Raw genomic sequence first — 23,885 nt, forward strand, 5'->3', positions numbered from 1 at the left:
GTCATGAGGCTCGAGCCCCTTTGTCCTGCCCTTGGTCACCAATGTGGGCACATGCCCTGTGACTCTGGCAATCAGGATTGGTTCAGGAGTGAAGATGTAATCCAAGCAGGATTAGAGTTAATTGGAGTCTTTCCCTTGGTTGCTACATAGATACTGAGAGAGATACACGTCTGCCTCCTACTGGGTCTGCTAGAGTGAAAGTGCGTGAGTCTAGGGCTCTTAGTGGCCATTTTGTCCACTGCATAAAGGGAGAGAGAGAAAGAAACACATTGTACAAATCCTCAGACACAGCAGCGCCTTGGGTTTCCCAGTTTCATTAACTAGCAAACTTCCTTGGTCTAAGTTAATATGAGTTGGGTTTCCATCCTTGCGACCCAAAGTGTCCCGGCTAATATCTGTGGACTGAAGGCGCGCTGGCTTGAGGCTTTGGTTAATGGAGAATAACAGACTCCTAGAGCTGAAAGGATCGTCGGGGCCACGTATCACCTCCCTGCCTTTTGGAACATGAGGGCGTGCCCCATCTTGCAGCATCTGTTCCTGAAACAAGCCAGGAAGAGGACTGATACTGTTGTACACCTGCTGTGTGCCAGGCAGTTTATAGACCTTTCTTTATTATGCATAGGGAAGAGTGGGCATTACTGCTCTGCCTTCCAGGTAAGGAAACCTGGGTTCAGGCAGGTTAGATCATTTGTTTGAGGTCTGGCAGGATGCAGGACTGAACCCAGCTCAATTTGCCTCCTAAAGCCTGTGCTCTGTGCAGCGTACAATACTGCCTCACATTCTATGACTAGAGCTTCCATGATTCGACAGAGGGGTCGGATGACGCTGGAGTTGCAGAATGATACCTCCTGTTTTCCTTATTCAAATATTTTGTGAGATATAAGAAAGCTATTTGGTGCTTTTGAAGGCTTGTTGGCAGGACCAGTTCCATAATTTGCTGGGCTTAGTACAAAATGAAAGTGCAGGGTTCCTTGCTCAAAAATTACCAAGAATTTCAATATGGTAACATCAGAGTATTAAGCCAAGCACAGGGCCCTTCTGAGCATGGGGCCCTATGCAGTTGCAGAGGCCGTACACTTATAAGGGCCACCCTACTTTTGATCAAGTTCTGAAGGAGCTGGTCCTCTGAGTGTGGAAGAAGCAACTTCAAAATAGTAATGGCTTCTTTGCTTTTCATCCAAAGTATTATGGAGTGCCCAGGAAGTGAGGTAGAATTGAATCAGGGCAACAGAAATCTCTTATCACTCGGCTAATTCATAAGCTGTTCTCTATGTCCTGTTAGCCTCATCAGTGCAGAGAATTTTGTGGGACAAAGGATCTGTCCCACTTCACAACTAATGCGCTGAAACAGAGATGCAGGGCTCTGCAAATGGCTGTGCGTGTTATGCCCTGCCTGAGGCCCTGGTTGAGGGGCTGGGGCAGGACTGAGTTGGGGGCACGCTTGCCGAGCCTGATGCTGGCAGGACTGCTTCCCCTCAATGGTCACCTTTTTTCATTTGCACAAAGAACCTGTGAGGGCTTGCAGAGACCGTGTGGAGACTTGTCTAAGATCACCTGGCCAGGCAGTGGTTGAGTGGCAGCCAAGGCTAGAACCAGATTTTCTGATTCTGGCAGATCTAAATGACATGCCTGCCCCTGATCCCCTTTCTGTTTTAGGGAGGCCGTTCCATGATACAAATATCATAGAGTTGTAGGAGCTGAGGGGTAAGACAAATGAATGTTCTCAACATGCCCAAGACCAAAAAACCCAAATAACTGATATCTGGGAGGTGCAGCAGGAGAGTGTTGAGTCATGTGTTATGACTGACGATAACACTGGGACTTAATTTTTCCTTTTTTCCTTTTTTTTAAAAAATTTTTTGAGACAGGGTCTCACTCTGTTGCCCAAGCTGGAGTGTAGTGTTGCAATTTCTGTTCCCTGCAGCTTCTGCCTCCCAGGTTCAGGTGATTCTCCTGCCTCAGCCACCCAAGCAGCTGGGATTACAGGCATGTGCCATCACACCTGGCTAATTTTTGTATTTTTGTAGAGATGGGGTTTCACCATGTTGCCCAGGCTGGTCTCAAACTCCTGAGCTCAAGTGATCCACCCACCTCGGCCTCCCAATGTGCTAGGATTACCGGCATGAGCCACTGCAACCAGCCTTCTTTTTTTTTCTTAACAAATAATGTGGGGTAGGACTCTCTGTCAGAGGTACCACCATCAGCAGGGCAGGTTGAGGTCCCAGTGCCCTGAATCCCTGCAGGAACCACTGTTAGCCATGTTGGTTATCTTTCTTAATCTGCTTGAGAAGATAATTCAGGCTTGTTCCTTGTAACAGCAGGATATTTGATGTCGAAGTGAAAGAATCATGTGATGTGATTTTAAAAGAAAGAGAGAGAAAAAGCAAACAGTCTGTTTGGCGTTTTCCCCTCATTGTGGTGGGGGCTGCCTCCACAATGGCTGTATTCATCAGCGATGCTCAGTGCTGAAGGAACGGGTGTCCTATGGCTTGTTCCCAGGAGCTGGGTGCAGAACTTCTTCTCAGGAATGTATATGGAATGGACATTTCCCGTCCATTGTTCATTGTTAATGGGATAGACAGCTGATGATGGGGCCTCAGGCCTGTTTGCCTATCCGTATCCGGAGATTTAGTTTTTGAAACCTGAGGCAACTAAGCAGAACTTCTGCATACAGCGAGAATGCAAGTCAGATCCAGAATGGGCTGCAGGGGACTCCAGGATGAAGTCAGACATGCTTGTGAGGCTTTCTTTAGGAGACCACACGGATATTCCACTTGTTTTCAACGATGAGACATCATAGAGCCAGGACAACATTCCTTATTTTGTTTTCTTTCAATTTGTTCCTATTTTGACAGTGCTTGCACTGACACTCAGGAGACAGATAAAAACAGCAAAAGATACTAAACGTCAATAAAAATGATTTTAGAGGTCTGGGCTTTGAGCCCACAGGAAGCCTGGTTTGAATGCAGAGCTGCCTCTTAGCAGCTGTGTGAACTTGGGCCATTAACCTCTAAGCCACCATCTCCTCATCTGTAAAATGGGAGCAGTCTCTGCGTTGCAAGGCTTGAGGCTTACGTGAAATAACTTTTCAAATGCCAGAAAACAGGGAGCTAGAGAAATGTTAGCCCATTCCCTGCCTCTTTGGGTCATTTCTTGGCTTTTTGCCTTGTGATATTTATAAGATTTCATAAAAGTGATATTCATGCAGATTTCAATTCTACATATTTAGATTGAACAGGTTTGGAAGGTATGTATGTGAAGATATATACACACACACATACCATATGTAGATATATAGTTTTCTAATTCATATATGTTGATCTCAGATGGATAGATATCTCCCAAACTTGTCAAATATTTATCTTATAATGCCCCAGCAACATCATATTTATAATAGGTGGCCATTGAAAATATAATAATAGTAAAGTTGAAGAATGTGGCTTTATTGTCAAGTAAATTTGAGACCCAGCACAACTGCTTATTAGCTGTGTGACTTTGGGCATGTTACAGAACCTCTCTGTGCCATACTTTCTTCATGGTTGTAAGGGAGATGGCTGCGCTCTAGTGGGCAGTAGGCCAAGGCGACTTTCCGACGCTGCGTGTCTCCGCGGGTTTGGAGTGCAGACGCACAACTCCGCACGTTATGTAACCACGCCACGTGAGGCGCGTTAAGTAACCACTCGCATGCGCTCGTGCTTGGCTCGGAGCCATTATTGTCTGTAAAAGGTACAATTACGCTGCTAACGCTGTACCTATGGCTTGGGGCTCACGCCCAGGCTCACACCCAGGCTCGCTTGCACCCCGTGAAAGAAGCCATGTTGAAACTCCCTGCGATTCCTCCAGTGTTTTTCCAGCTATATGCCACCCCACTGACTTTTTTCGGATCTCAGTTAGAACCTAACAATGGTAAATGGGGATAATAATAGTGCCTACCACGTAAGGTTCCTGGAAGAATTAAAGTTATTCGTGCCAAGCATCAAAAACAAGCCCGGCTGACAGCACGGTCTTAGTAAATGCAAACAATTGATATTTGTTGAAGACAAATCAGCAATAAACTTTCCAGAATATTTCAAACCCCTTTCCTGCTTGAGGAGTTTTCACCTTGTAAATGGCACTCTAAAGATCAATTTCTCATTGGTCACCTGCAGCTTGGATCTGAAGTTCCAGACATATATTTTACACCAGGCAGTCACGCTGTGGAGTCCAGGTGGCCTGGCATGATGTCCCAGCATCACACCTTGTTAGCTGTCTCATTTGACGAGTGTGATAATTCACACCTCATTGGGTGTGAGACTCTCCGTGGGATACCACTCTGGTGAGGTGCTGGCCATCATGCCTGGACCTCAGGTCCAAAATTGAAGCAAGTGCTGTCAGCTCTATGAAAGGCACTGCCTGGTGCGTGAGTAAGGCTGGTGCTGGGCGGACTTCCTCTTTGGTTTTTTCTTCCTTCTAGTAGGTCTACATGTCCTTCTCTGTGTATCTACATTCCTGTGTTCCCTCCTCTAAAACAAGGACATGAATGATCCATTTTTCTCAAAGGAGGAAGCATAGAAAATAAACTGAGATGCTCTGATCCTAGGAAGCGGTGTCACCTTGGCAGAAAGAATGCAGAAAACACCCACGCGGAGAAATGACTCAGGGATGTTCCTGCTGCAACAGACCAGATTGCCCAGGAGGGAGGTCAGCTCTTCTGAATCAAGATTCTGGTACCCGCAGCCAGAAGAACCAGAATGGAAAAACAGACGCCTCATCAAATGCCTTCTGTCCCAGTCCAATTCAAGGAAGTCTTAACTCTTATAATAGAAATGGAACATTCTAGGAACATCTTCCAGGTTGCAGCAAACGCTGGGGATGGAATGTGTGAAGGAGTTTGCTGAGGGGTATGATTTGCAAATTGGTTGCTCTGTGTATTATATAGTAACCAGCATCTTCCAGAACACAGCCAGAAATACACTCATTTAAGTACATTCATACTTGTCAGTCCTTGTGTCCTGATTTTCTACTTCAATAGCTTCAAGGCTGGACAGTAGGAATAGATTGTCTCATGAGAGGCATGTGAATTAATTAAGAAGAAATATGTTGCAGGCAAATTAGACTCTGAATTATTTTTCTCTCTCTTTTTCTTCTTCCTTCTTCTCCTCTTCTTTCCTCCCTTATCTTCCTTGAACAAACAAGTATTAAAATCTATTGTATGCTAAGCACTACCCCAGTTGAGGTGGACTCTATGATCTATGAAGCATAGTCCCTGTTCCAGGGAAATAAATGTTTAAATGACACATGACAATTGCATTATGATACAGTAAGCACTTCTGCGTGCAAATAGCTGAGAGGAGAAAGGAATTTTTATGGAGGAGTTGACATTAGTGCTGGTTCTCAAAGGGCAGTAGGGCAAGCAATTAAATAAAGACAGAGGTGGAGGTGGAAGGAAGATATGCCAGGGAGAGACGACAGCCTGATGCTTTGGGAGTCTGTGTACTTGTGTGCTTACTATGACCTATCAATGTGCTAACATGATTGCATCTAATCATGACATAATAGTCCACATAGTGTGGACTTGGGAGTCAGACCTACTCTGTTCAATTGCTGTTTTGCCCTTTGCTGGTTGTACCACCTTGGGTAAGCTGATTCACGTCTCTGAGCCTTAGTTGTCTCATCTTTAAAGTGGAGATGTGCCTGCCCATGGGGTGGTATGAGGTGTAGATGCATTCGTGTTTGGGATGTAGTAGCACAGTGCTGGATTACAGTAAGCACTCAGGTGGTAGCACGTAGGAGGTGGGATGGTGGGTGACATAGGATGTAAGGGTCATTTGTAAACTCTGAAAGTACTATCAAAATGCAATGGGAGTGGCATTTGGACTGTTTAATATTTCCAGTGCAGTTCCTCAGAAGCCTTGGCTGGCTGCACTCTGCTCAGTAAATATTTGACAATGGTTACTTGGTATCTGGGCTGTGAGCCAGGAGGGCCCCTGGGAAGAGCCAGGGAGCAGAGGGCAGAGGGCTCGCTGTACACTGATCTACAGAGAGCTGCTGTTTGAGCTGGCATGAAATGAGATTAAATACCAGGGCCAAGATTAGAATCAGGTAGTGGCCTGGGCTTGTTAAGCACGAGCAAAATGGAGGTAGGTGAAGGGGGTGCTGGAGAGAGCACACCTGACTCTCCTCAGTTTAAGCTGTTACCATTGCCACTGTTGGTTAATGCCACCTTGCACCAATATTGGTGATTCTGATTAAGCTTGCCTTTAATTTTTTATTAGAATTTTTAAATTTTATTTTAATAAAATAAAAAATTTTATTAGAATTTTTAAATTCTGATTAAACTTGCCTATAGTTTTTCTTTTTTCAAAATCCCTGAAAAATATTTTAAACATCTTTACTGAGGTATAATTGCTGTAAAATATATTGTATATTTAATTATACAATTTGGTGAATTTGGACATAGGCATACACTCACAACACCATCACCACCATCAAGGTAATAAATATTTCATCAGCTATGAAAATTTCCTTCTGTCCCCTTGTGTGTGTGTGTTAAGAACATTTAACTTGACATCAACCCATTAAACAAATAATACTTTGTATCTAAAAACTTTTGTAGCAAGAGGGACTCACTATGTTGTCCTGTCTGAGTGTTATTTTTATTCCTTTCTCCCATCTTGACCTGATTCCTGTTGAGTGTTGAGTGAGTCCTTTGCATGGTGCTTTGTGTAGTTCCTTTAAAATTGGAAGTTTACTATGGGAAGCTCAACATGTCTGTTTACATAAGCTTGAACTCCTGACCTCAAGCAATCCTCCTGTCTCATGCAATCCTCAGTCTTGGCCTCCGTAAGTGTTAGGATTACAGGCATGAGCCACTGCACTTGACCTTAACAATTTTTTAAGTGCATAATAAAGTATAGGGTACAATTTGCTGTACCCCAGATCTCTAGAGTGAATTCATCTTGCATAACCAAAACTTTGTACCAGTTGAAGAGTGCTTCGTTTCCCCTCCCTCTGGCCCCCGGTAAGTACAGTTCTATTCTTTACTTCTATGAGTTTGACTATTTTAGGTACCTCATGTAAGTCGAATCATGCACTATTTATTTTTCTGGCTTATTTCACATAGCATAATGTTCTCCAGGTTTGTTCAAGTTGTCACAAATGGCAGAATTTCCTTCTTTTTTGAGGCCGAATAATATTTCGTTGTAAACTTGCCTTGTATAGATCTTAAGAACTCTACAGAGTTAGGGAAACTGAGTCCAGTTTGGGGAAGGGTCTTCTTTGAGGTCACACAAGTGCTACCTCCTCTCTCACAGACGTCTACCTTTGAACCAGGCATGAGGCTATTTTTCCCTCCATATCTTTTCCAAGGCTGTTTTCCCATCTGAAAGATGGTAATAATAGTACCCACCTCGTATGGGTTGTTAGGAGAATATGGATCAAAAGCGTTTGGCAGGATATTCAACACGTGGCGAGTGCTGAGTGTTATTTTTATTCCTTTCTTCCATCTTGACCTGATTCCTGTTGAGTGTTGAGTGAGTCCTTTGCATGGTGCTTTGTGTAGTTCCTTTAAAACTGGAAGTTTACTATAGGAAGCTCAACATGTCTGTTTACATAAGCTTGTCCTAAATTAGAAATCACTTTGTACTCATGTACTCATAGATAAAGAGTAGCAGGGGCTAAAGGTCGAAGAGAGATGTATGGGAGGAAAACTCCAAATTGAGAATGACAGCAAAATATAGAGCACTTAATATGGGTCCAGACAGTTTACAAATAACAACACATTTAATTCTCCCAGCAACCCTATGGGGTAGGTATTATTATCTCCTATTTTGCAGATGAGAAAAACCAAGGCACACAAGTATGATGAGACAGGGATTCAAACCCATGCAGTCTGGATTCAGAAACTCTACTATTGACTTCTCATTAATCGATTTTGGGGGTTATTGTCTAAATAATTATTTTTTAAAAAATTTAATAATAGAAAAGCTGGGCCAGGTAGGGTGGCTCATGCCCGTAATTCCAGCACTTTGGGAAGCCTAGGTAGGAGGATTGCTTGAGACCAGGAGCTTAAGACCAGCCTGGGCAACATAATGAGACCCTGTCTCTACAAAAATTTTAAAAATTTAACTTGGCATGGTGGCATGTGCCTGTAGTCCCAGCTACTTGGGAGGCTGAGGCTGAAGCAGGAGAATAATTGAGGCCAGGAAGTGGAGGTTGCAGTGAGCCATGGTTGCACTACTGCACTCCAGCCTGGGTGACAGAGCGAGACCCTGTCTCAGAAAGAAAGAAAGAAAGAAAGAGAGAGAGAGAGAGAGGAAGGAAGGAAGGAAGGAAGGAAGGAAGGAAGGAAGGAAGGAAGGAAGGAAGGAAGGAAGGGAGGAAGGAAGGAAGGAAAGGGAAGGGAAGAAGGGAAGGGAAGGGAAGAAGGGAAGGGAAGAAGGGAAGGGAAGAAGGGAAGGGAAGGGAAGAAAGGAAGGGAAGGGAAAGGAAGGGAAGGGAAGAAGGGAAGGGAAGGGGGAAGGGAGGAAGGGAGGGAGGAAGGAAGGAAGGAAGAAAGGAAGAAAGGAAGAAAGAGAAAGAAAGAAAGAAAAGCTCAGTTCAACTCTTAGAATGATAGTCTTTTACAGAAACACTAGTTGAGACCTGAGACTTGTCCAGTGACCAGGGAAGCCAAGAACCTCTTCCATGACTGTCAGATCAATAAATATTCTTGATGATGAGAAAATAGAAAGTAAAATGAAAACAAAGTCACAACTATTTGCAAGGCAAAACAGCCAGCCATCTCCCAGTGAGCAAAGTGTGTATGCAGGAGAGGTACTATTGTCAAATTCTGCTCCCAATATTCCTTCCTATGCTAATGGAATCATGTTTTCTGCCTCTCATTTGTAAACTGGGACTAATACCTGCCCACCCTGAAGAATCTCAGGAAGATTAAATAAGACAATGTCAGAGTGCTGGACAGGGAGGTTTCATTATGATGAGTCAGGGCTTGCAGGGGAGGAAGTGGCCCTTTTGCCCTTAGGAAGCTTCTTCCTTCTCCTCTCCTCCTCATTTCACACCCAATCTTCCAGTTCTCCCTTTCCTAAAGTATCTTTCCCTTCAAGTAGAGGAGGGATCATAGCTGAAGGACTACAGTGTGCCAGGGGGCTGAATTTTAGCAGACACATTTTGGAGACTGAAAAGACATGAAGCCAGTGAGATGGCCAAGGTTTCCAATATGCTTACTTCTTATGGGTGCCTGCTTTCCGGCTGGATAAATTGCCAAATATATTTATAGGTAAAATATCACTTCTCCTTGCTTGACAGAATCTATGCAAAAGGATTGCTGAGTTGTTTGATTCCCAACAGGTCCATCAGTGTGAGGCAGGGGAGGAAAAAGGGGGGATGCTGCAAGTAGATTCCTCCCTGCAACTTCCCGAGTCCTCGGAGGACCAAAGAAACTTGAGATTGACAGCACAGAGCCTCATGACCCTCCTTTTTTATTAAACACTTGGTTTCCATTGATTCCATTGGCAACAGTGGAGAATGTTTCTACTTAAGCAAATAAGCTGGAGCCTCCGCTTTCTGAAACCATTCCTGATCCTCTGGGGAAGAATCGAATTCTTCCAGTGGTGTGCTGAAGCTAAACTGTTTGATTGCCCAGGACAGAGGGGTTCCCTGGAATGTGGGTCTTTAAGTGCTAAAACTGGGACAGTTCCAGGTAAACCAGGATGGTTGGCCACGCTAGCTGGAGCTGACTTTGCAAGCTGGCAAGAGCCAATTGTGTGATCGCTTCCCAACTCTGCTCAGTGAGATCATGCCAGTAACTTGAAATCAGTCACGGTGAAAGTATTTACACCATGGAAATTGGCAAGCACCACAAATTAGGTTTCTGTTTTCTCCTAGAGAGCTCGAGGTGAGACGTTTTCTAGCACACCACTGACTTTCTCTTTTGTGCTACACTCCGTTCTGGAGTCTTCAATCAGATCCTTTTACAGGTACATTATCATGCTTTTTTATTAGTCTATTTCCTTTCCTAGACTGTAAGCCTTTTGGAGGCTAGGTCTATGTCATGTTCATTCTCATATCCCCAGCACCTAGCACAATGCCTGACACATTGTAAGTACTTGGTAAATGTTCTCTTCCTTTCCATGGGAGGAGGAGTCTTCTTCCTTTGTATGTTACAGAATACACTGAATGCCTTTCCCTTTGCATCCTGGTCTTGCACCCAGTTTGTATTAATGTCAGAGTCAGTGGCAGTAGTAGGGACAGAAGAATGGAACAGGAAACTTATTTGGCTGGAAATCTTGAGCTGAGAATAGTGTCAAGCCTTCTAGGGTGATGAAGCAGAGAGAATGAAAAGAGGAATAGTAAATTTAACCAAGGTGTGTGGGAGGGCTCAATCATACCTCAGCTGGAGAAATAATGGGAATCACAAATGAAAGTGAAGTCCTAAGACCTTCGGATGTGAAACAGTTTGAGCTGAATAATGTTTGGGGCTCTTAGAATTCAATACCAAATGGAGGAAATAATGGACTCTGAGGAAGGTGACCTGGCCAAGATATGGATTAGTAGCCTTTCAACCCTGGTTGCACTCAAAATCATTTGGGCTCCCAGTCTGATCCTATGAAATCAGAATCTGAGGTATAGTGGTATATCAGGTATAAGTATTTCTAAAACTCCCCAGACAATTCTAACAAACAGCCAGGGTTGAGAACTATTAGTCTGAGAAAAATTAGAAACTTTCCCCATTGACATCCCAGTAAAGGAGGAAGACAACTTAGAAACGTGCTGAGGGTTTACACAAGTAAGAAATCCTTGACCTTATCCAAGATGCTAAAGATAAAGGGAAGAGGTTTAGGATGAAATCTTAAAGTGAAAATTCAACCCAGGTTTTTCCAAATGGGTGACGTGGAACACTGAAAGCATTAAAGCCATTGGACCTCCAAGTAGGAAAGGAACTCCTTTTAAAATTCTCTCCCAACTCTTCTGATTAAGTCTTTGCTTAGTGATAGTGGGTCTTCACACTCATCTAATCCAGGGGTTGGCAAACTGCAGACTGAGCGCCATATCTGGCCCATTACTTATTTTTGTAAATAAAGTTTTATTGGAACACAGCCAACCCATTCATTTACATTTGGTCTATGGCTTCTTTGCACTACAATGGCAGAGTTACCTACTTGTACCAGAGGTTCTGTGGCCCACAAAGCCTCATTATTTACTTTGTGGACTCCCACTGTATCCTATGTAGACCATGTAGACAGGTCCTTTTTTAGTCAGAGAATAGGACCTTACCCTTCAACTGGCAATATCAAATTTAGTTAGAATTTAATACATTATTTTTGCTTTCATTTAGTTATCTACATTTATGTCAATTGATATTAATTTTCCATTTATGGCATCAGTATAAAATTTCCTTTTAAGATCAATTAATTTATATTAAAAAGTGAGTATTTAAAATAACTGAGTAATTAGTAGAAGAGGTGACCCACGTATTTGGCAACAATCATGAAGTTTGTACTTAAATCTGAAGCTTGGGAGACATTTAATGTATCCAATCCCCTCATTTACAAATAAAGAAACTGAAGCCTGGTTGTTAAGTCACCTGCCCAGGGTCACCTTATGGAAACACCCATCTCCTCTCTCACTCAGAACAATGTTCTTTTACCTCTAGCTGGTTACTCATTTGCACTTTGAAGCCAGTTAGTACGAATGCAAATTATTGTACTTTTAACGTTCATAAATTCAGAGCCAGAAAATATCCTGGTAACATTTCCACAGACATGGTTAGTAGAGATTGATGGGCAATTTGAAACAAAATAGAGGGGCCATTCACATCTGAAGCATGAATCTTGGGTGATCAGTGACATATTGGTTTCATTAAGTCGATTGCTTCTTGGGCATGATTTCCTTGGAACAATAAATTTGATTTTTAAAAAGCCTTGCTTTTTTTTAAAAAAAATTAAAATCCACTTAATTGCTTGCCAGAGCAAAAAGTAAAACTACCCAACAGAAAAATATATATTTGGCAGCATAACCTGTTGGGTATATTTAAGCACAGTTTGAATAAGAATATTTGATATTTCATCATGTATATTGCTGTTTTCATTAGGATCCTCCATGATCTCACACCAACTAAAAGCAAGCTAATTCCTTCATGCCTAGAACCTCTTCCCACATTAGAGGTTTATTCGTCTGTGGGGGTTGATCAGAGAGCTGTTGGGAAAGTGTGTTAGGAAACTTGAGCTCTGCCCACCTTAGTAGGGTGCTAGAACGTTACAGAATTGTTCACTGCTGTTGATACCTCCTTTCCAAGATGCAGTGTTACAGTGACATGCATGATGACTAAGTGTTTGGCTATCACTCTAAAGGGGCAGAAATACTTGTATCATTTGACAAATAAAACTCAAACTAGAAAAACATCCATTTGGATCACAGCTCAACATGATTTGCTTACATATGTTGACTGTATGTTCTGAAAAATGAGTGTAATTCTTTAGATTAAAATATGACCTTTCTCTTACATTTGGGGTTGCTTCCATGTTGGCACTTCAATGCTTTTTAATGAAAATTGGTATAGTTAGGTCATTTTACAGAAAGACAAGCTTCCTTAGGCTATGCCGTCTGGGTTACACGTGTTGATGTGATATTTACCTATCAAAGGTGACTGCCGGGCGGGGTAGGAGGTAGGAGACCTGACTTGAAGGCCCTTCAATATGTTGTGCCTTAAAGTGGTGGGCACCATTGTACCCGAAGGTACTGATGGTATACTCAGGAGTGTAAACAATGTGGTCATCCTGCCATGCACTGAGCTCTGGTATAAGGAGTCCAAGCGGGGTACTACACCCAACCAGAGGAGAGGTGAGCTAATCAGCTCCTGATGGTTCCAGCCCACGTCTTCCCACGGGAGCACTGCTCATCTAGACAGGAAATCCAGCAGCCCAGCAGCCTTGTTACTGAGGGTTTCTGCAGTGAAACCCTTCTCACTCTGGTATAAGAACTACTATTTGATCCAGCAATCTCACTACTGGTTATCTACCTAGAGGAAAAGGAGTCATTATACGAAAAAGATACTTGCACATACATATTAATAGCAGCACAATTTGCAATTGCAAAAATGCAGAACCTACCCAAATGCCCATCAATCAATGAGTGGATAAAGAAGCTGTGGTATATATATATATATACAATAAAATACTACTTAGCCATAAAAAGGAATGAATTAATGGCATTTGCAGCAACCTGGATGGGATTGGAGAATACTATTTTAAGTGAAGTAACTCAGGAATGGAAAACCAAGCATCATATGTTCTCACTCTTAAGTGGGAGCTAAGCTATGAAGATGCAAAGGCATAAGAATGGTACAGTGGATTTTTGGGACTTGGAGGAAAGGGTGGGAGAGGGTGAGGAATAAAAAACTACAAATAGGGTTCAGTATATACTGCTCGGGTGATGGGTGAACTGAAATCTCACAAATGACCACTGAAGAACTTACTCATGTAACCAAATACCACCTGCTGCCCCAAAACTTACTCATGTAACCAAATACCACTTGTTCCCCCAAAACCCACGGAAATAGAGAATCTTTTAAAAAGAAGAAGAAGAAGTTACTCATGGGCTAACAGTTTTGAGAAAACTGCTGCCTCTTGGCTGCTGCTGTCATCAACAGGAGGACAAGGGTCAATCTTCAAGAGAAGCTGACTTTTCCCTGTTATAAGAGAAGAAATCAGTGTAGGGACATGCCTGGGCCAGAAGGGCAGGAATGGTGATTTCTGGTAGAGATCCAGAGACATAAAGACACTCTGAGGACATTTGCCCTGGAGCCTTGTTTTCCTATTTAAGTGGTGGTTCTCAATCAATCAGGAGCAATTTTTGTCTCCCAGGAGACAATTGGCAATGTCTGGAGACATTTTCAGTTGGCACGAGTAGGGGAGTATTACTGGAATATCTAGTGATAGAGGCCAGGATTCTGCTAAACATCCTACAATAATGCGCAGAACAGACAGCGCCGTCTCCCCTACCACCCCGCCACACACACACAAATAATTACCTGGGCCCAAATGTCAGCAGTGCCAAGGACTAATGTGCCAAGGGTCTACAACCCTGGCCAAATAGTTGTAACAATTCTGTCAACGGATCTCTTTAAAAAGTGTGGAGAAGGCCAAGCCTCTGGTGGTAAATGGCACACAGGTACTGACTAAAGCAAGGACTCCAGTCACCAAGGGCAAATTGCTGTGGTAACTTAAAAGGGAAGAATAGAAATGGACCACGATGTCTTACTTTCTTTAATTTTTCTGCAAAGTAACCCAGATGACAAATCTGAAAGATGAGTGCTGGGATAAGGTAACTAGGAGGAAGAGTGTGAGCTGAGATCAGTTCAAAGTGAGAAACCTGTTGTCACCTCCTGCTTCTTTGTCTGCATCAAGATTGTTGTGAACATTCCAGCCTACACTGGCAGGGTGATGTGGCCAAGTGACATCTCTCTGTTGACTCATTCTTAGGGGCCCTTGAGTGCTGTGTTGGGCTGGAGAACTTGGAGATTCTAGTAGAAGCGGAATAACATTCATTATCTGGAAACAAGATGTTGTGTCCTGGGGAAAATGACTGTCTGCTTTGAGGTTGTCCACAGATTGTTTGGGGAGTTGGAGACCTCTGAAGAGTGCTAAACTTCCAGATATCCAATTACTGCTGTATTGCATCAACAAAAGAGAACTTGGAGGATAAAGTGGTTGTGGGGAGATGATGGCTATTTCTCAACCGTGAAAGGAAACATGCCTTCAGGAGTTATGAAAAATGAAGCACGTTTCTCATTAGAAAAGAATGATCCATTTCCTTCTTATATTGCCAAATTTCGTCTTTTGCCAATTCAGTGAGAGTATGAACTTGGGATTCATTACTTGCAGGAAAAAGGGTAGCAAGTATACTCTGGAATCCTCAAGAGTTAATGATAAGTGGGCAGATTGGAATTGAAAAGTGAGAATATTGGGGGCTGAGCGGGGCCTTCATGGCATCAAATGTGCTGTCTGGCAGGATGCAATCTGCAGTATGTGGACGAGTTCTGATTTGCTGAAAAGGAAACAAGGGGAAATAGCTAAATTTGCTGTGAGCAAATTTCTGTCTCAGTCAGTATCAAAACAATGAGTGTTATTCTTTCCCCTGGTAGAAGAGTTTATACATTGGATCAAAAAAAATTAATTCTTTTAGTTAATTAATTAATTTTTTAATCTATTAATTCTTTCTTTAAAATTCTCTTAAACATTTGTATCTTCCTTTTCATTCCTACCACTACCATCCAAGTCCCCATTGTTTGGAAAGAATTATTTTTCTCCCTTTCTATCTGATCTTCAGGTTTGCATCCTCTTTCTATTTCAGTCCATCTAGTAGTATTAGTATTAGTAGTGGTAGTAGTAATAGCAGTAGTAATATTATTAAATATAATAGTTATAAGAAAGAGGTGATGATAAAGCAATATACCCCATCCCCAAGGATAGAGCCAACCTTACCAACTATGATTATTCATGGGGTAGGTACATGACCCAAGTCAACAAGAATTCTTCCCTGGCATCTTACAGATACTTAGAGGAAGGAGAGATTTTCCTTGAGGCTGCTAATCTGGAGCTATGTGAGGCCATGGAGCTCTCTTGGTGCCTGAACTATCTATGGCCATGCCTCCCTCTTACCAACCCCTTTTGCTTCCCACACCAGGAAAAGAAAAAACTTATTTTCAGTAGGAGAGAAAGAAGCCAATGCATAGAGAGAAGAGAGAGAGAACTGAGAAGATGATTTGCTCAGCCTCAGGGATGAATTATGATTCAAGGGTCTCCTCTTCTTCTCTGCCAGTCTTGGGTTGGGCTTTTGACCAGTTCTGGCCCATGAGATAGAAAGGGATGTCTGCCGCTTGGAGCTTTGCAGAAAGATTCTCCTCCCTGATAGGGGAGTGGTACATAAGGAAGAAGGTATTTTTTCCCTCTATCTGCTTCCTTCTTGCTTGTGACTATCTTGAGAGAGCATTAACTTGAACACATGACCATTATCTTGCACCTAGGCGGGGAGACATTGCTAATACATCCAGAGTGGCAGGACAGAAAGGCAGACATAGCTTGGGTCCCTAATGATGTACTGAACTGCTGAACCAACACTGGAATCAGCTTAATTCAGAGCTCCTGTTAGAATTGACAGTTAAATGTCTTTGTTATTTAAGTCAAAGTGAGTCCTGTGCTGTGCTACTTTTGATCAAACACATACTAGTTGTCCAACAAACAAACAATAACAACTGTGAACTCATATTTCCCAAAGATATCTCAAACTCTATAGATCCCCAAACCAAATTCAATCTGTCACTGCCTTACATCCCTGGGATGTGCCACCATCCACCTGTGCACACACACAAACCAGACAAGACACCTGGAGTCACTCTGTCATCTTCCTTTCCCTCACCTCCTGCATCCACTTAGCAAGTTTCCTTTGACTCTGATCTGCCTTCTTGTCCCCAATTCCATTGTTGCTATTTTAGCTGATGAGGGCGGAGGGCGGCAGAGGGTCTTCATTTCTCTCCAGGGCCACTGCTTCCCAACTGCTTGACTTGCCTCTGGCCATGTTTCTCTCCAAGCCCTTCTCCACTAGCTTCCAGCATGGTCTAGCTAAAAGCAGCACTCAAGTTTTTACTCCCCTGCCTTATTCTGACTTGGGCTTCCCTATGCCTATACCTCCTCAACCCAACTCATGTCTACTCACAGCTGCAGAATTCACCTTATTTGGAAAGAGAGTCTTTGTAGATGTAGTTAGTTAAGGATCTCAAAATGAAATCATCCTGGATTTAGAGTATTTCCTGAATCCAATGATTGCTGTCTGTATTAGCTCGTTTTCAAGCTGCTAATAAAGACATACCCCAGAGTGGGTAATTTATAAAGGAAAGAGGTTTAATGGATTCACAGTTCCACATGGTTGGGGAGGCTTCACAGTCATGGCAGAAGGTGAAGGAAGAGTAAAGTCACATCTTACATGGCAGCAGGGCGAGAGGGAAGCCTGGGTGGGGTGGGGAAAGGAGCAGAATGGGGGAGTTCTCCAGGCTGCATTCAGGGTGAGAAGCCTGGGGAGGAAGGCATGGTGCTAACCCGGGTTTCAATGCCATCATCTGGGCATCTCTACAGGTTGAATGGTGGGAGTTCCCCATAGTCAATGCCAAGGCATAGCCCCATCCTGGGCATGGGAAAGACTTATGCTTCAACTGTCATTCTCAAACTTGAGCATGCATCAGTTTCACGTGGAAGGCTTGTTCAGATGCAGATTGCTGGATCCCACCTCCAGAGTTTCTGATTCTGTAGATCTTGGATGAGGCTCCAGAATTTGTATTCCTAACAAGATCCTAGATTATACCAATGATGCAGGCCTGGGAGACCTCATTTGAAAACTACTGCACTAGAATACCTGACGTTAGACTCATGGCTCTGAACTTTGGATACATTAGAATCATTTGGGGAGTTTAAAAATATACAGATGCCAGGTCCTTGCACATGAATTGGTCTGGGAATGCAAATAGATATAGGAATTTGAACTCCAACTGGGCAAAACACTCATTTGTTTAAGATTTATTTAGAAAATGTAATGAATGCATCGATGAATTTATCTAAATTTTGTTAAGCGTCTACCATGCTGCAGGCATTGTGTTGATGATGGGGATATAAAGGTGAACAAAAATACAGGTCTACCTTCAGGAAACCATCAGTCCAGTGTGAGGCAGGTGTACAAAACAAGTGGTTCTGTTGGGCGCAGTGACTCGCACCTGTAATCCCAGCACTTTGGGAGGTTGAGGTTGGAGGATTGCTTGAGCCTAGGAGTTGTAGACCAGCCTGAGCAACATAGGAAGACTCCCCTCCCATCTCTACAAAAAATTAAAAAGTAGCTGGGTGTTGTCATGCTCGCCTGTGGTCCCAACTACTTGGGGGTATGGAGGTGCTGAGGTAGGAGAACCCCGACAGGCAGAGGCTGCAGTGAGCAGTAATTGTGCCACTGCACTCCAGCCTGTGCAACAGAGTGAGACCTTGTCTCAAAACACAAAACAAAGACAAAAAACCACATGGGAGTGGAGTAATAGTTATGCAGACAGAACTATGAAAGCCTTAAGGAAGAGCATTCAATCCAGCTTGGGGGGCAAGGAATGCAGAAAGCTCAGGGAAGGGGGTGAAGAGATGACAAGGTGATGGTTCAGTTCAACAGTTTCAGAAATCCCAATAGGTTAAGCTTCTATTTGGCATAAAAAGAAACTTTATTGAACCCAAGGCATAGTGTTAAAAATTTGTGCCTAAATCCAAATCCATGCTTGACCTCTTACTAGCAGTCCAACTAGGGACAATTTACCTAAACTCTTTTTGCCTTACTTTCCCCACATTTAAAAGGGGGACTAATGATAGTATCTCCCTGATAGGATTGTTATGAAGACCAAATGACATAACACATGTGAAGTGCTTGGTGGCATGAAGGACTCCAACTTCCAGGGTCACTGTTCACACTCTCAAAATAGCTCACAGTCTACTAAGCACTTTATAAATGTCAGTTATTATCATTAACATTTCAGAAGGTCTCATTTAAACCTCCAGTTACAACCATCACCACTGGGAGTTTTAGTTTTGGTTCTTGTTGCTGTGGCTGTAGCACTGGGAGGTGGGCTCACGCTGCTGGGACATGCAGGATTCTCTCCCCTGCACCAAGTGGCCCCAGACTCCCACGGCTCTAGAATTCTTGTGTTGAGGTTTCATTTTGCAGGTTCTTCCTTCTATTAGTGTATCTGTCCTCTGCCGACTTCTTACCACCTCCTTACAATGGCTGCTTTTTTTTTTTTTTAATCCACCATAGACAAAATATCCAAAAGGCTAAGATTCCATAATCATACCTAAAATGTAGCTACCCTTCGGAGACTTGTCTTTAAATGAAGAAGGTATGCTTTGGTGCATGTCATGTTTTGACATCAGAGGCCCTTTCACTTCCTCCCACACTTTTGCAGTGACGTTCTGAAGGACTAACTTTCTGGGATAAAAGATTTCCTGAGGTCAGGTGCAGTGGCTCACACCTGTAATCCCAGAACTTTGGGAGGCTGAGGTGGGAGGATCACTTGAGCCCAGGAGTTTGGGACCAGCCTGGGCAACATAGGATGACTTATCTTTACAAAAAATTAGCTGGGCATGGTGGCACACACCTGTAGTCCCACCTACTTGGAGGTCTGAGGTGAAAGGATTGCTCGAGCCAGGGAGGTCGAGGCTGCAGTGAGCCATAATTGTGCCATCGCACTCCAGCCTGGGCAACAGAGCAAGACCCTGTTTCAAAAAAAAAGTAATATTTCCTGATCTTATTTATTTAAGAGGATCTTAAATAAATAAATAAGGATCTTATTTATTTTGAAGGAAGATCTTTTGAAATGATTTAGACTGCTTTCTGCTAGGGTTTGACTATGGGTCTTCTGGATTTGGGATCACAGTTTCATGCAAACCCTTGGTTAAGACCATACTTATTTTCATTTCAAATTCCTAGCCATATTTTACCTGCCTCCAGAGCCTCTCTTCTTTTCTCAGGAATCTGGACCTATTTCCCCACTTGTCATGCAGTTTTTGGGTGTTCTTGGTCCACCTTCATCTGAGCTCGCCTGGTGTTCACCTGCCACAAGTCCCAAACTGTTCCCCACTGGAGACAATATTTATGTTGGCTAAACATTGGCACAAGCAAGTCATAAACTTGGCATGTTCACAAACAACGTGGCAGACCGCTGAACAGATGTTCTAACATTTACAAATCGGTTTTCAGTTATGAGCATGTGCAATGACCATCTGCCTTTGTCCCCAGTGTGCAGAGCTCTTCTTGTAAGATTAGTCATATTCTACACTTCAGTGTTTCTCAAACTCTGCTGCACATTAGAGCCACCTAGGAAGCACTTACAAACCCTGATGCCCAGGACAACCACCAGACCAATTAATTCAGACTCTAGGGCTGGGACCCACGCATCGGTGGCATTTAGAACTCCTCAGGTGATCTCAATGCAGGCAAGTTTGAGAACGCGTTCCATAGTCCAGTGCTTCTAAGATTTTAATGTGCCTGAAAATCACTTGAAGAGTCTGTTAAAATGAACAGATCCGAGTGGGCTGAGTGTCTGCATTTCTAACAAGTGCCCAGGCAATGTGGATGCTGCTACAAATCCAGGGACCATACTTTGAGTAGCAGGGCTGTGGTCCTTTCTAGTGCCTGTTCATTAGCCTTGCAAGTAATTTCCCAGAAATCATGAGTCCAGTTGAGTTTGTGATTATTTCCACATTTATCAATGGCTCTACGAGGTCTCCCTCCCTCTGTCATCTGTCCATATCCTCTAGCCACACTCCCATGGTAAAGTAATCTTAATATCTGTCTCACTTCTGTATTTTTCTCTACATAGTGATTCTTGTGAAAACAACCCAGACAATAGAAAAGTCATCTAGCTAAACCTAAGCAGATTTTTCCACTGATCTGATCTTTTTCTCTGTGTACACTCTATCTACAAAGCTCACTGGACACAAGGACATGTCCTCCAGGATAAGGAAATTCTTTGAACATTGTGTGATTTGGCGAATGATAATGACCCAGTGTCTTGGTTGCTGCTGCTCCAAACAGGTTAGTTAGCAACACTAGGTCTTCAGTTCAAAAAAATCAGTAATAGTGGCAAAAGAACTGAGGATAGCACAAAAGTAATTTTCATTTAAGGATTGGTTAGGATTTCAGATGATAGTACCTTGAAAAATGCAATTTCCTGGCCAATATTCTACTGGCTCTGCAACAATAGATGTCAATTATCTATGGCCCCTGGTCTGTGGACATATTCTTGGGGGAATAAAACCTTTTCTAGGAGTCTTTTGTATTTCATGCTGATAATAACTTAAAAATTAACATAAAGCACACTAGATCATCAAGGTGACCAAGTTCTGGCTCATGATTTCAATGTCTGCATTTGTGTTTGTATTTATGATTGTTTATATGCCAAATAGTCATACTTCAATTATTGCAGGCTAATGAAGAAAGAAGAGTGAACAGAGGGAGATTTAATAGAAACACCATGTGTGTGAGCTGAGAGAAGGTCCCATGGCCTTACAAGGAGCCTTACAAATGAAAGTGTCTCAGTAGGTTCAATAGAGAAATATGATAAAAGAACTCAGAAGTCACATACCACACCATATTTTAGATTTGCTGACACTCAGAAAACGAACCAAAGCAAAACAAAAACCAAGTATAACTCAAAAAATCCCAGCATTATAGCCATTGGGACCATTTCATGTTGAGCACAGCCATTTAATCTCAACAAAATAACATTGTCTATTACACTATGTTGATAACATACATTTAAACAGCATTGATTTATAACATTATCATTTAATTTATGTATTTGTTTTGGTTATGTAGTTGTTTCAAAACCACCAGCATTCTAGTTTTATGTTTGTACATATTCAAGTAACTTTCTAATGCAAATAAGTTAAGCCATTACTGGGATAATTTTTTGCTCTTTAAAAAGATTCTGTATTTACCTTTTTACGTATATTCATTCCTTGTGCACATGTTAAGTTCCTTTACTATTTTCTCAAATGTCATAGTGGTCCTGGTGTAGTCTCATGCGCTTGATTTTAAGGGGTTGTTAATGAGACACTGTCGGGAACAGAAACTAAGCCCCTACAAGAGTTTGTTTTTACGTTACCTGTAAATACAGTAACAAACTTTTTGCAGGGAAAAATTTCCCTGCTTGGAAGTCACGCCTGATGATGGCTGGTGGCTGGTGGAGGGTCCAACATGACAGGTCACTGGGGGTTCATATTGGCCCCAAGAGACAGCAGGGGTCATACCTATGATTTGGAGGGAAAATAAAGTGCTTACAGGCTGTGGGACCTCTGGCTTTCCATTCCCTGATGGGTGGCTGAGAGGCTGCACGACAGTCGAGGGTTGGGTGTCCCCTTTGGGCAACTGCTGACTGCCTTCTGAGAGGGTGTACGACTGGCTCTAGGATTTAAAAGAAATACATAAAAATGCTGGTCCACTCCTAAAGGCCAGCTGCCCCCTGGGTTGACTTTCAAAAGACAAAATTCTCCTCCTAAGCTGTGAATGCAGGGTCCAGTGATTATTCCTGGGGTCCTCTGCATCTATCAGAAGTATTTGAAAAGTAGGCTTCAGTTTCTCTGAAAGATACACTGAATGAATGGATCGTTCATAATCTCTGCTGGTATGAAAATGCTATTTGTAGATGATATAAAAACAATGCCTTTCCTAAGAATATATTTGTAAGTTTGTAAACATCTGAGTGCAGGTTTAATATATAGCGAAGGAAAAACCTTATAGACAAAGTAACAGGGTTCAGAAAGTTTTGGAGTTTTATTCTCTGCTCATAGTGTGTATGAAATAGATCATTCTTGCTGTGGGAAGTTATAGCAGGTACATAAAACCTTATTAAGATTTGTATTGGAATAGCTTTAGATATACTTCCGTGTAAAAAATATTCAAGATTCAACTCTGATCTGTCTTGTGTGTAGTTGGTTCCAAAAGGTAGTGTTTTAGTCAGTTTTTAGTCATTAACAATTTATAGACACACTATTCAGGAGCCTAAACATTTCAAAAGAAATTTAAAGTATTAAGTCCCTTCCATATATCTGCATGTTTAGAAATAATGTTGGAATATTTTCACCTTTCAATCCAAGTTGTATGGACTTACAGGAGTATTTACCTTGGTCTATTAGTATTTGCAACATGAACCTATCTTTCCCACATAACTCTGAATGGGCTTAGTTTATGAAGTTTTATACAAATTTGCTACAAGCTAACAGCTTTAGTTATACATTCTACAGATACATATTAACCATTTGCTCTCTGCAAGGCACTATTTACCACCTTATTTTACATACCTCCTTCTCTTTAGACCCTCTTAAGAGATTTTTGGCCAATGAGGGAAAAATATATTCCCAAAGCTTTTTTTTTTGAGATGGAGTTTCGCTCTGGTAGTCCAGGCTGGAGTGCCGGGGCACAATCTCGGCTTATTGCAACCTCCGCCTCCCAGGTTCAAATGATTCTCCTGCCTCTGCCTCCTGAGTAACTGGGACTACAGGCACATGCCACCACGCCTAGCTAAATTTTTATTTAAAAATTTTTTTTTTAGTAGAGAGAGTGTTTCACCATGTTGGCCAGGCTGCTCTCAAACTCCTGACCTCAAGTGATCCGCCCGCCTTGGCCTCCCAAAGTGCTGGGAGTACAGGCGTGAGCCACCGCCTCAATACATTTTAAAAGCATGGTATGCTGTTGCTAAAACCAGTATTAAAGGGTAATCACAGTGATAAAGTATACAAGTATCAGTCATGATTTTGTAGTTTAAATTCCTCTACATGCTAACCAAAATTAAAACCAATTCCCAAAGGCAATGAGTACTTACATGATGATTGCCCATTTTCCTTTTTCCGAGATGGTTTTTCTGTATTTCACTAAGAGATCAGTCCTCCTACAGACAAAGTTTACAATGTTTTTCCTCCGGGCATAATATCTCTTGTGTTTAATAAGTAACTTTTGGCACTGAATTTGAATACATTGTTGGGGATGGGTAGGGAGTGGCTCTAGCTACAGATGAACTTAGACAGCCCAAGTTTCCTTGGTACCCATGTTTTCAAAACAATGTACTTCTTAATAAGTAAAGTTTAGGCTTTTAAAGTTGAGTAGCTTCTTCCCACCTAAAAGACTAAACCTACCTCACTTCTGAATCATTGAGTTATTCTTTCATATTCTGGATGTTCATTTTAAATAGTATGCCTTTTAATAATGAAAGCATTAACCAAATAGAAAAATCTTGCTATTTTTACTAACATTGTTATTATTATTACAGAGAATTTTTTGAAGGCCACATTGCATTACACTAGATCATTTAAAAAATTTTACTTAGTTTTGAA

The 23,885-nt window shown here is 42.2% G+C and overlaps 1 protein-coding gene across 2 annotated transcripts in view; it reads right to left on the minus strand.

Moving 5' to 3' along the window:
• ANXA13 (annexin A13) overlaps positions 1-23,489 on the minus strand; it is a 58,092-nt gene extending 34,603 nt beyond the window's left edge. The window contains exons 1-2 of one of the 2 annotated variants that reach the window (XM_003903135.3): positions 23,378-23,489; positions 21,838-21,960 (exon numbers count right to left, since the gene is read on the minus strand). In XM_003903135.3, the coding sequence (XP_003903184.1) occupies positions 21,838-21,960; positions 23,378-23,392 (138 nt within the window). In that variant the 5' untranslated portion in view covers positions 23,393-23,489. The remainder of the gene's footprint in view (positions 1-21,837; positions 21,961-23,377) is intronic. The other variant, XM_003903136.3, reaches the window with a different exon arrangement.
• Positions 23,490-23,885: the final 396 nt, after the last annotated feature.

Source organism: Papio anubis, chromosome 8, assembly GCF_008728515.1.
Source record: "Papio anubis isolate 15944 chromosome 8, Panubis1.0, whole genome shotgun sequence".
In the NCBI taxonomy this organism is placed as follows: Eukaryota; Metazoa; Chordata; class Mammalia; order Primates; family Cercopithecidae; genus Papio; species Papio anubis.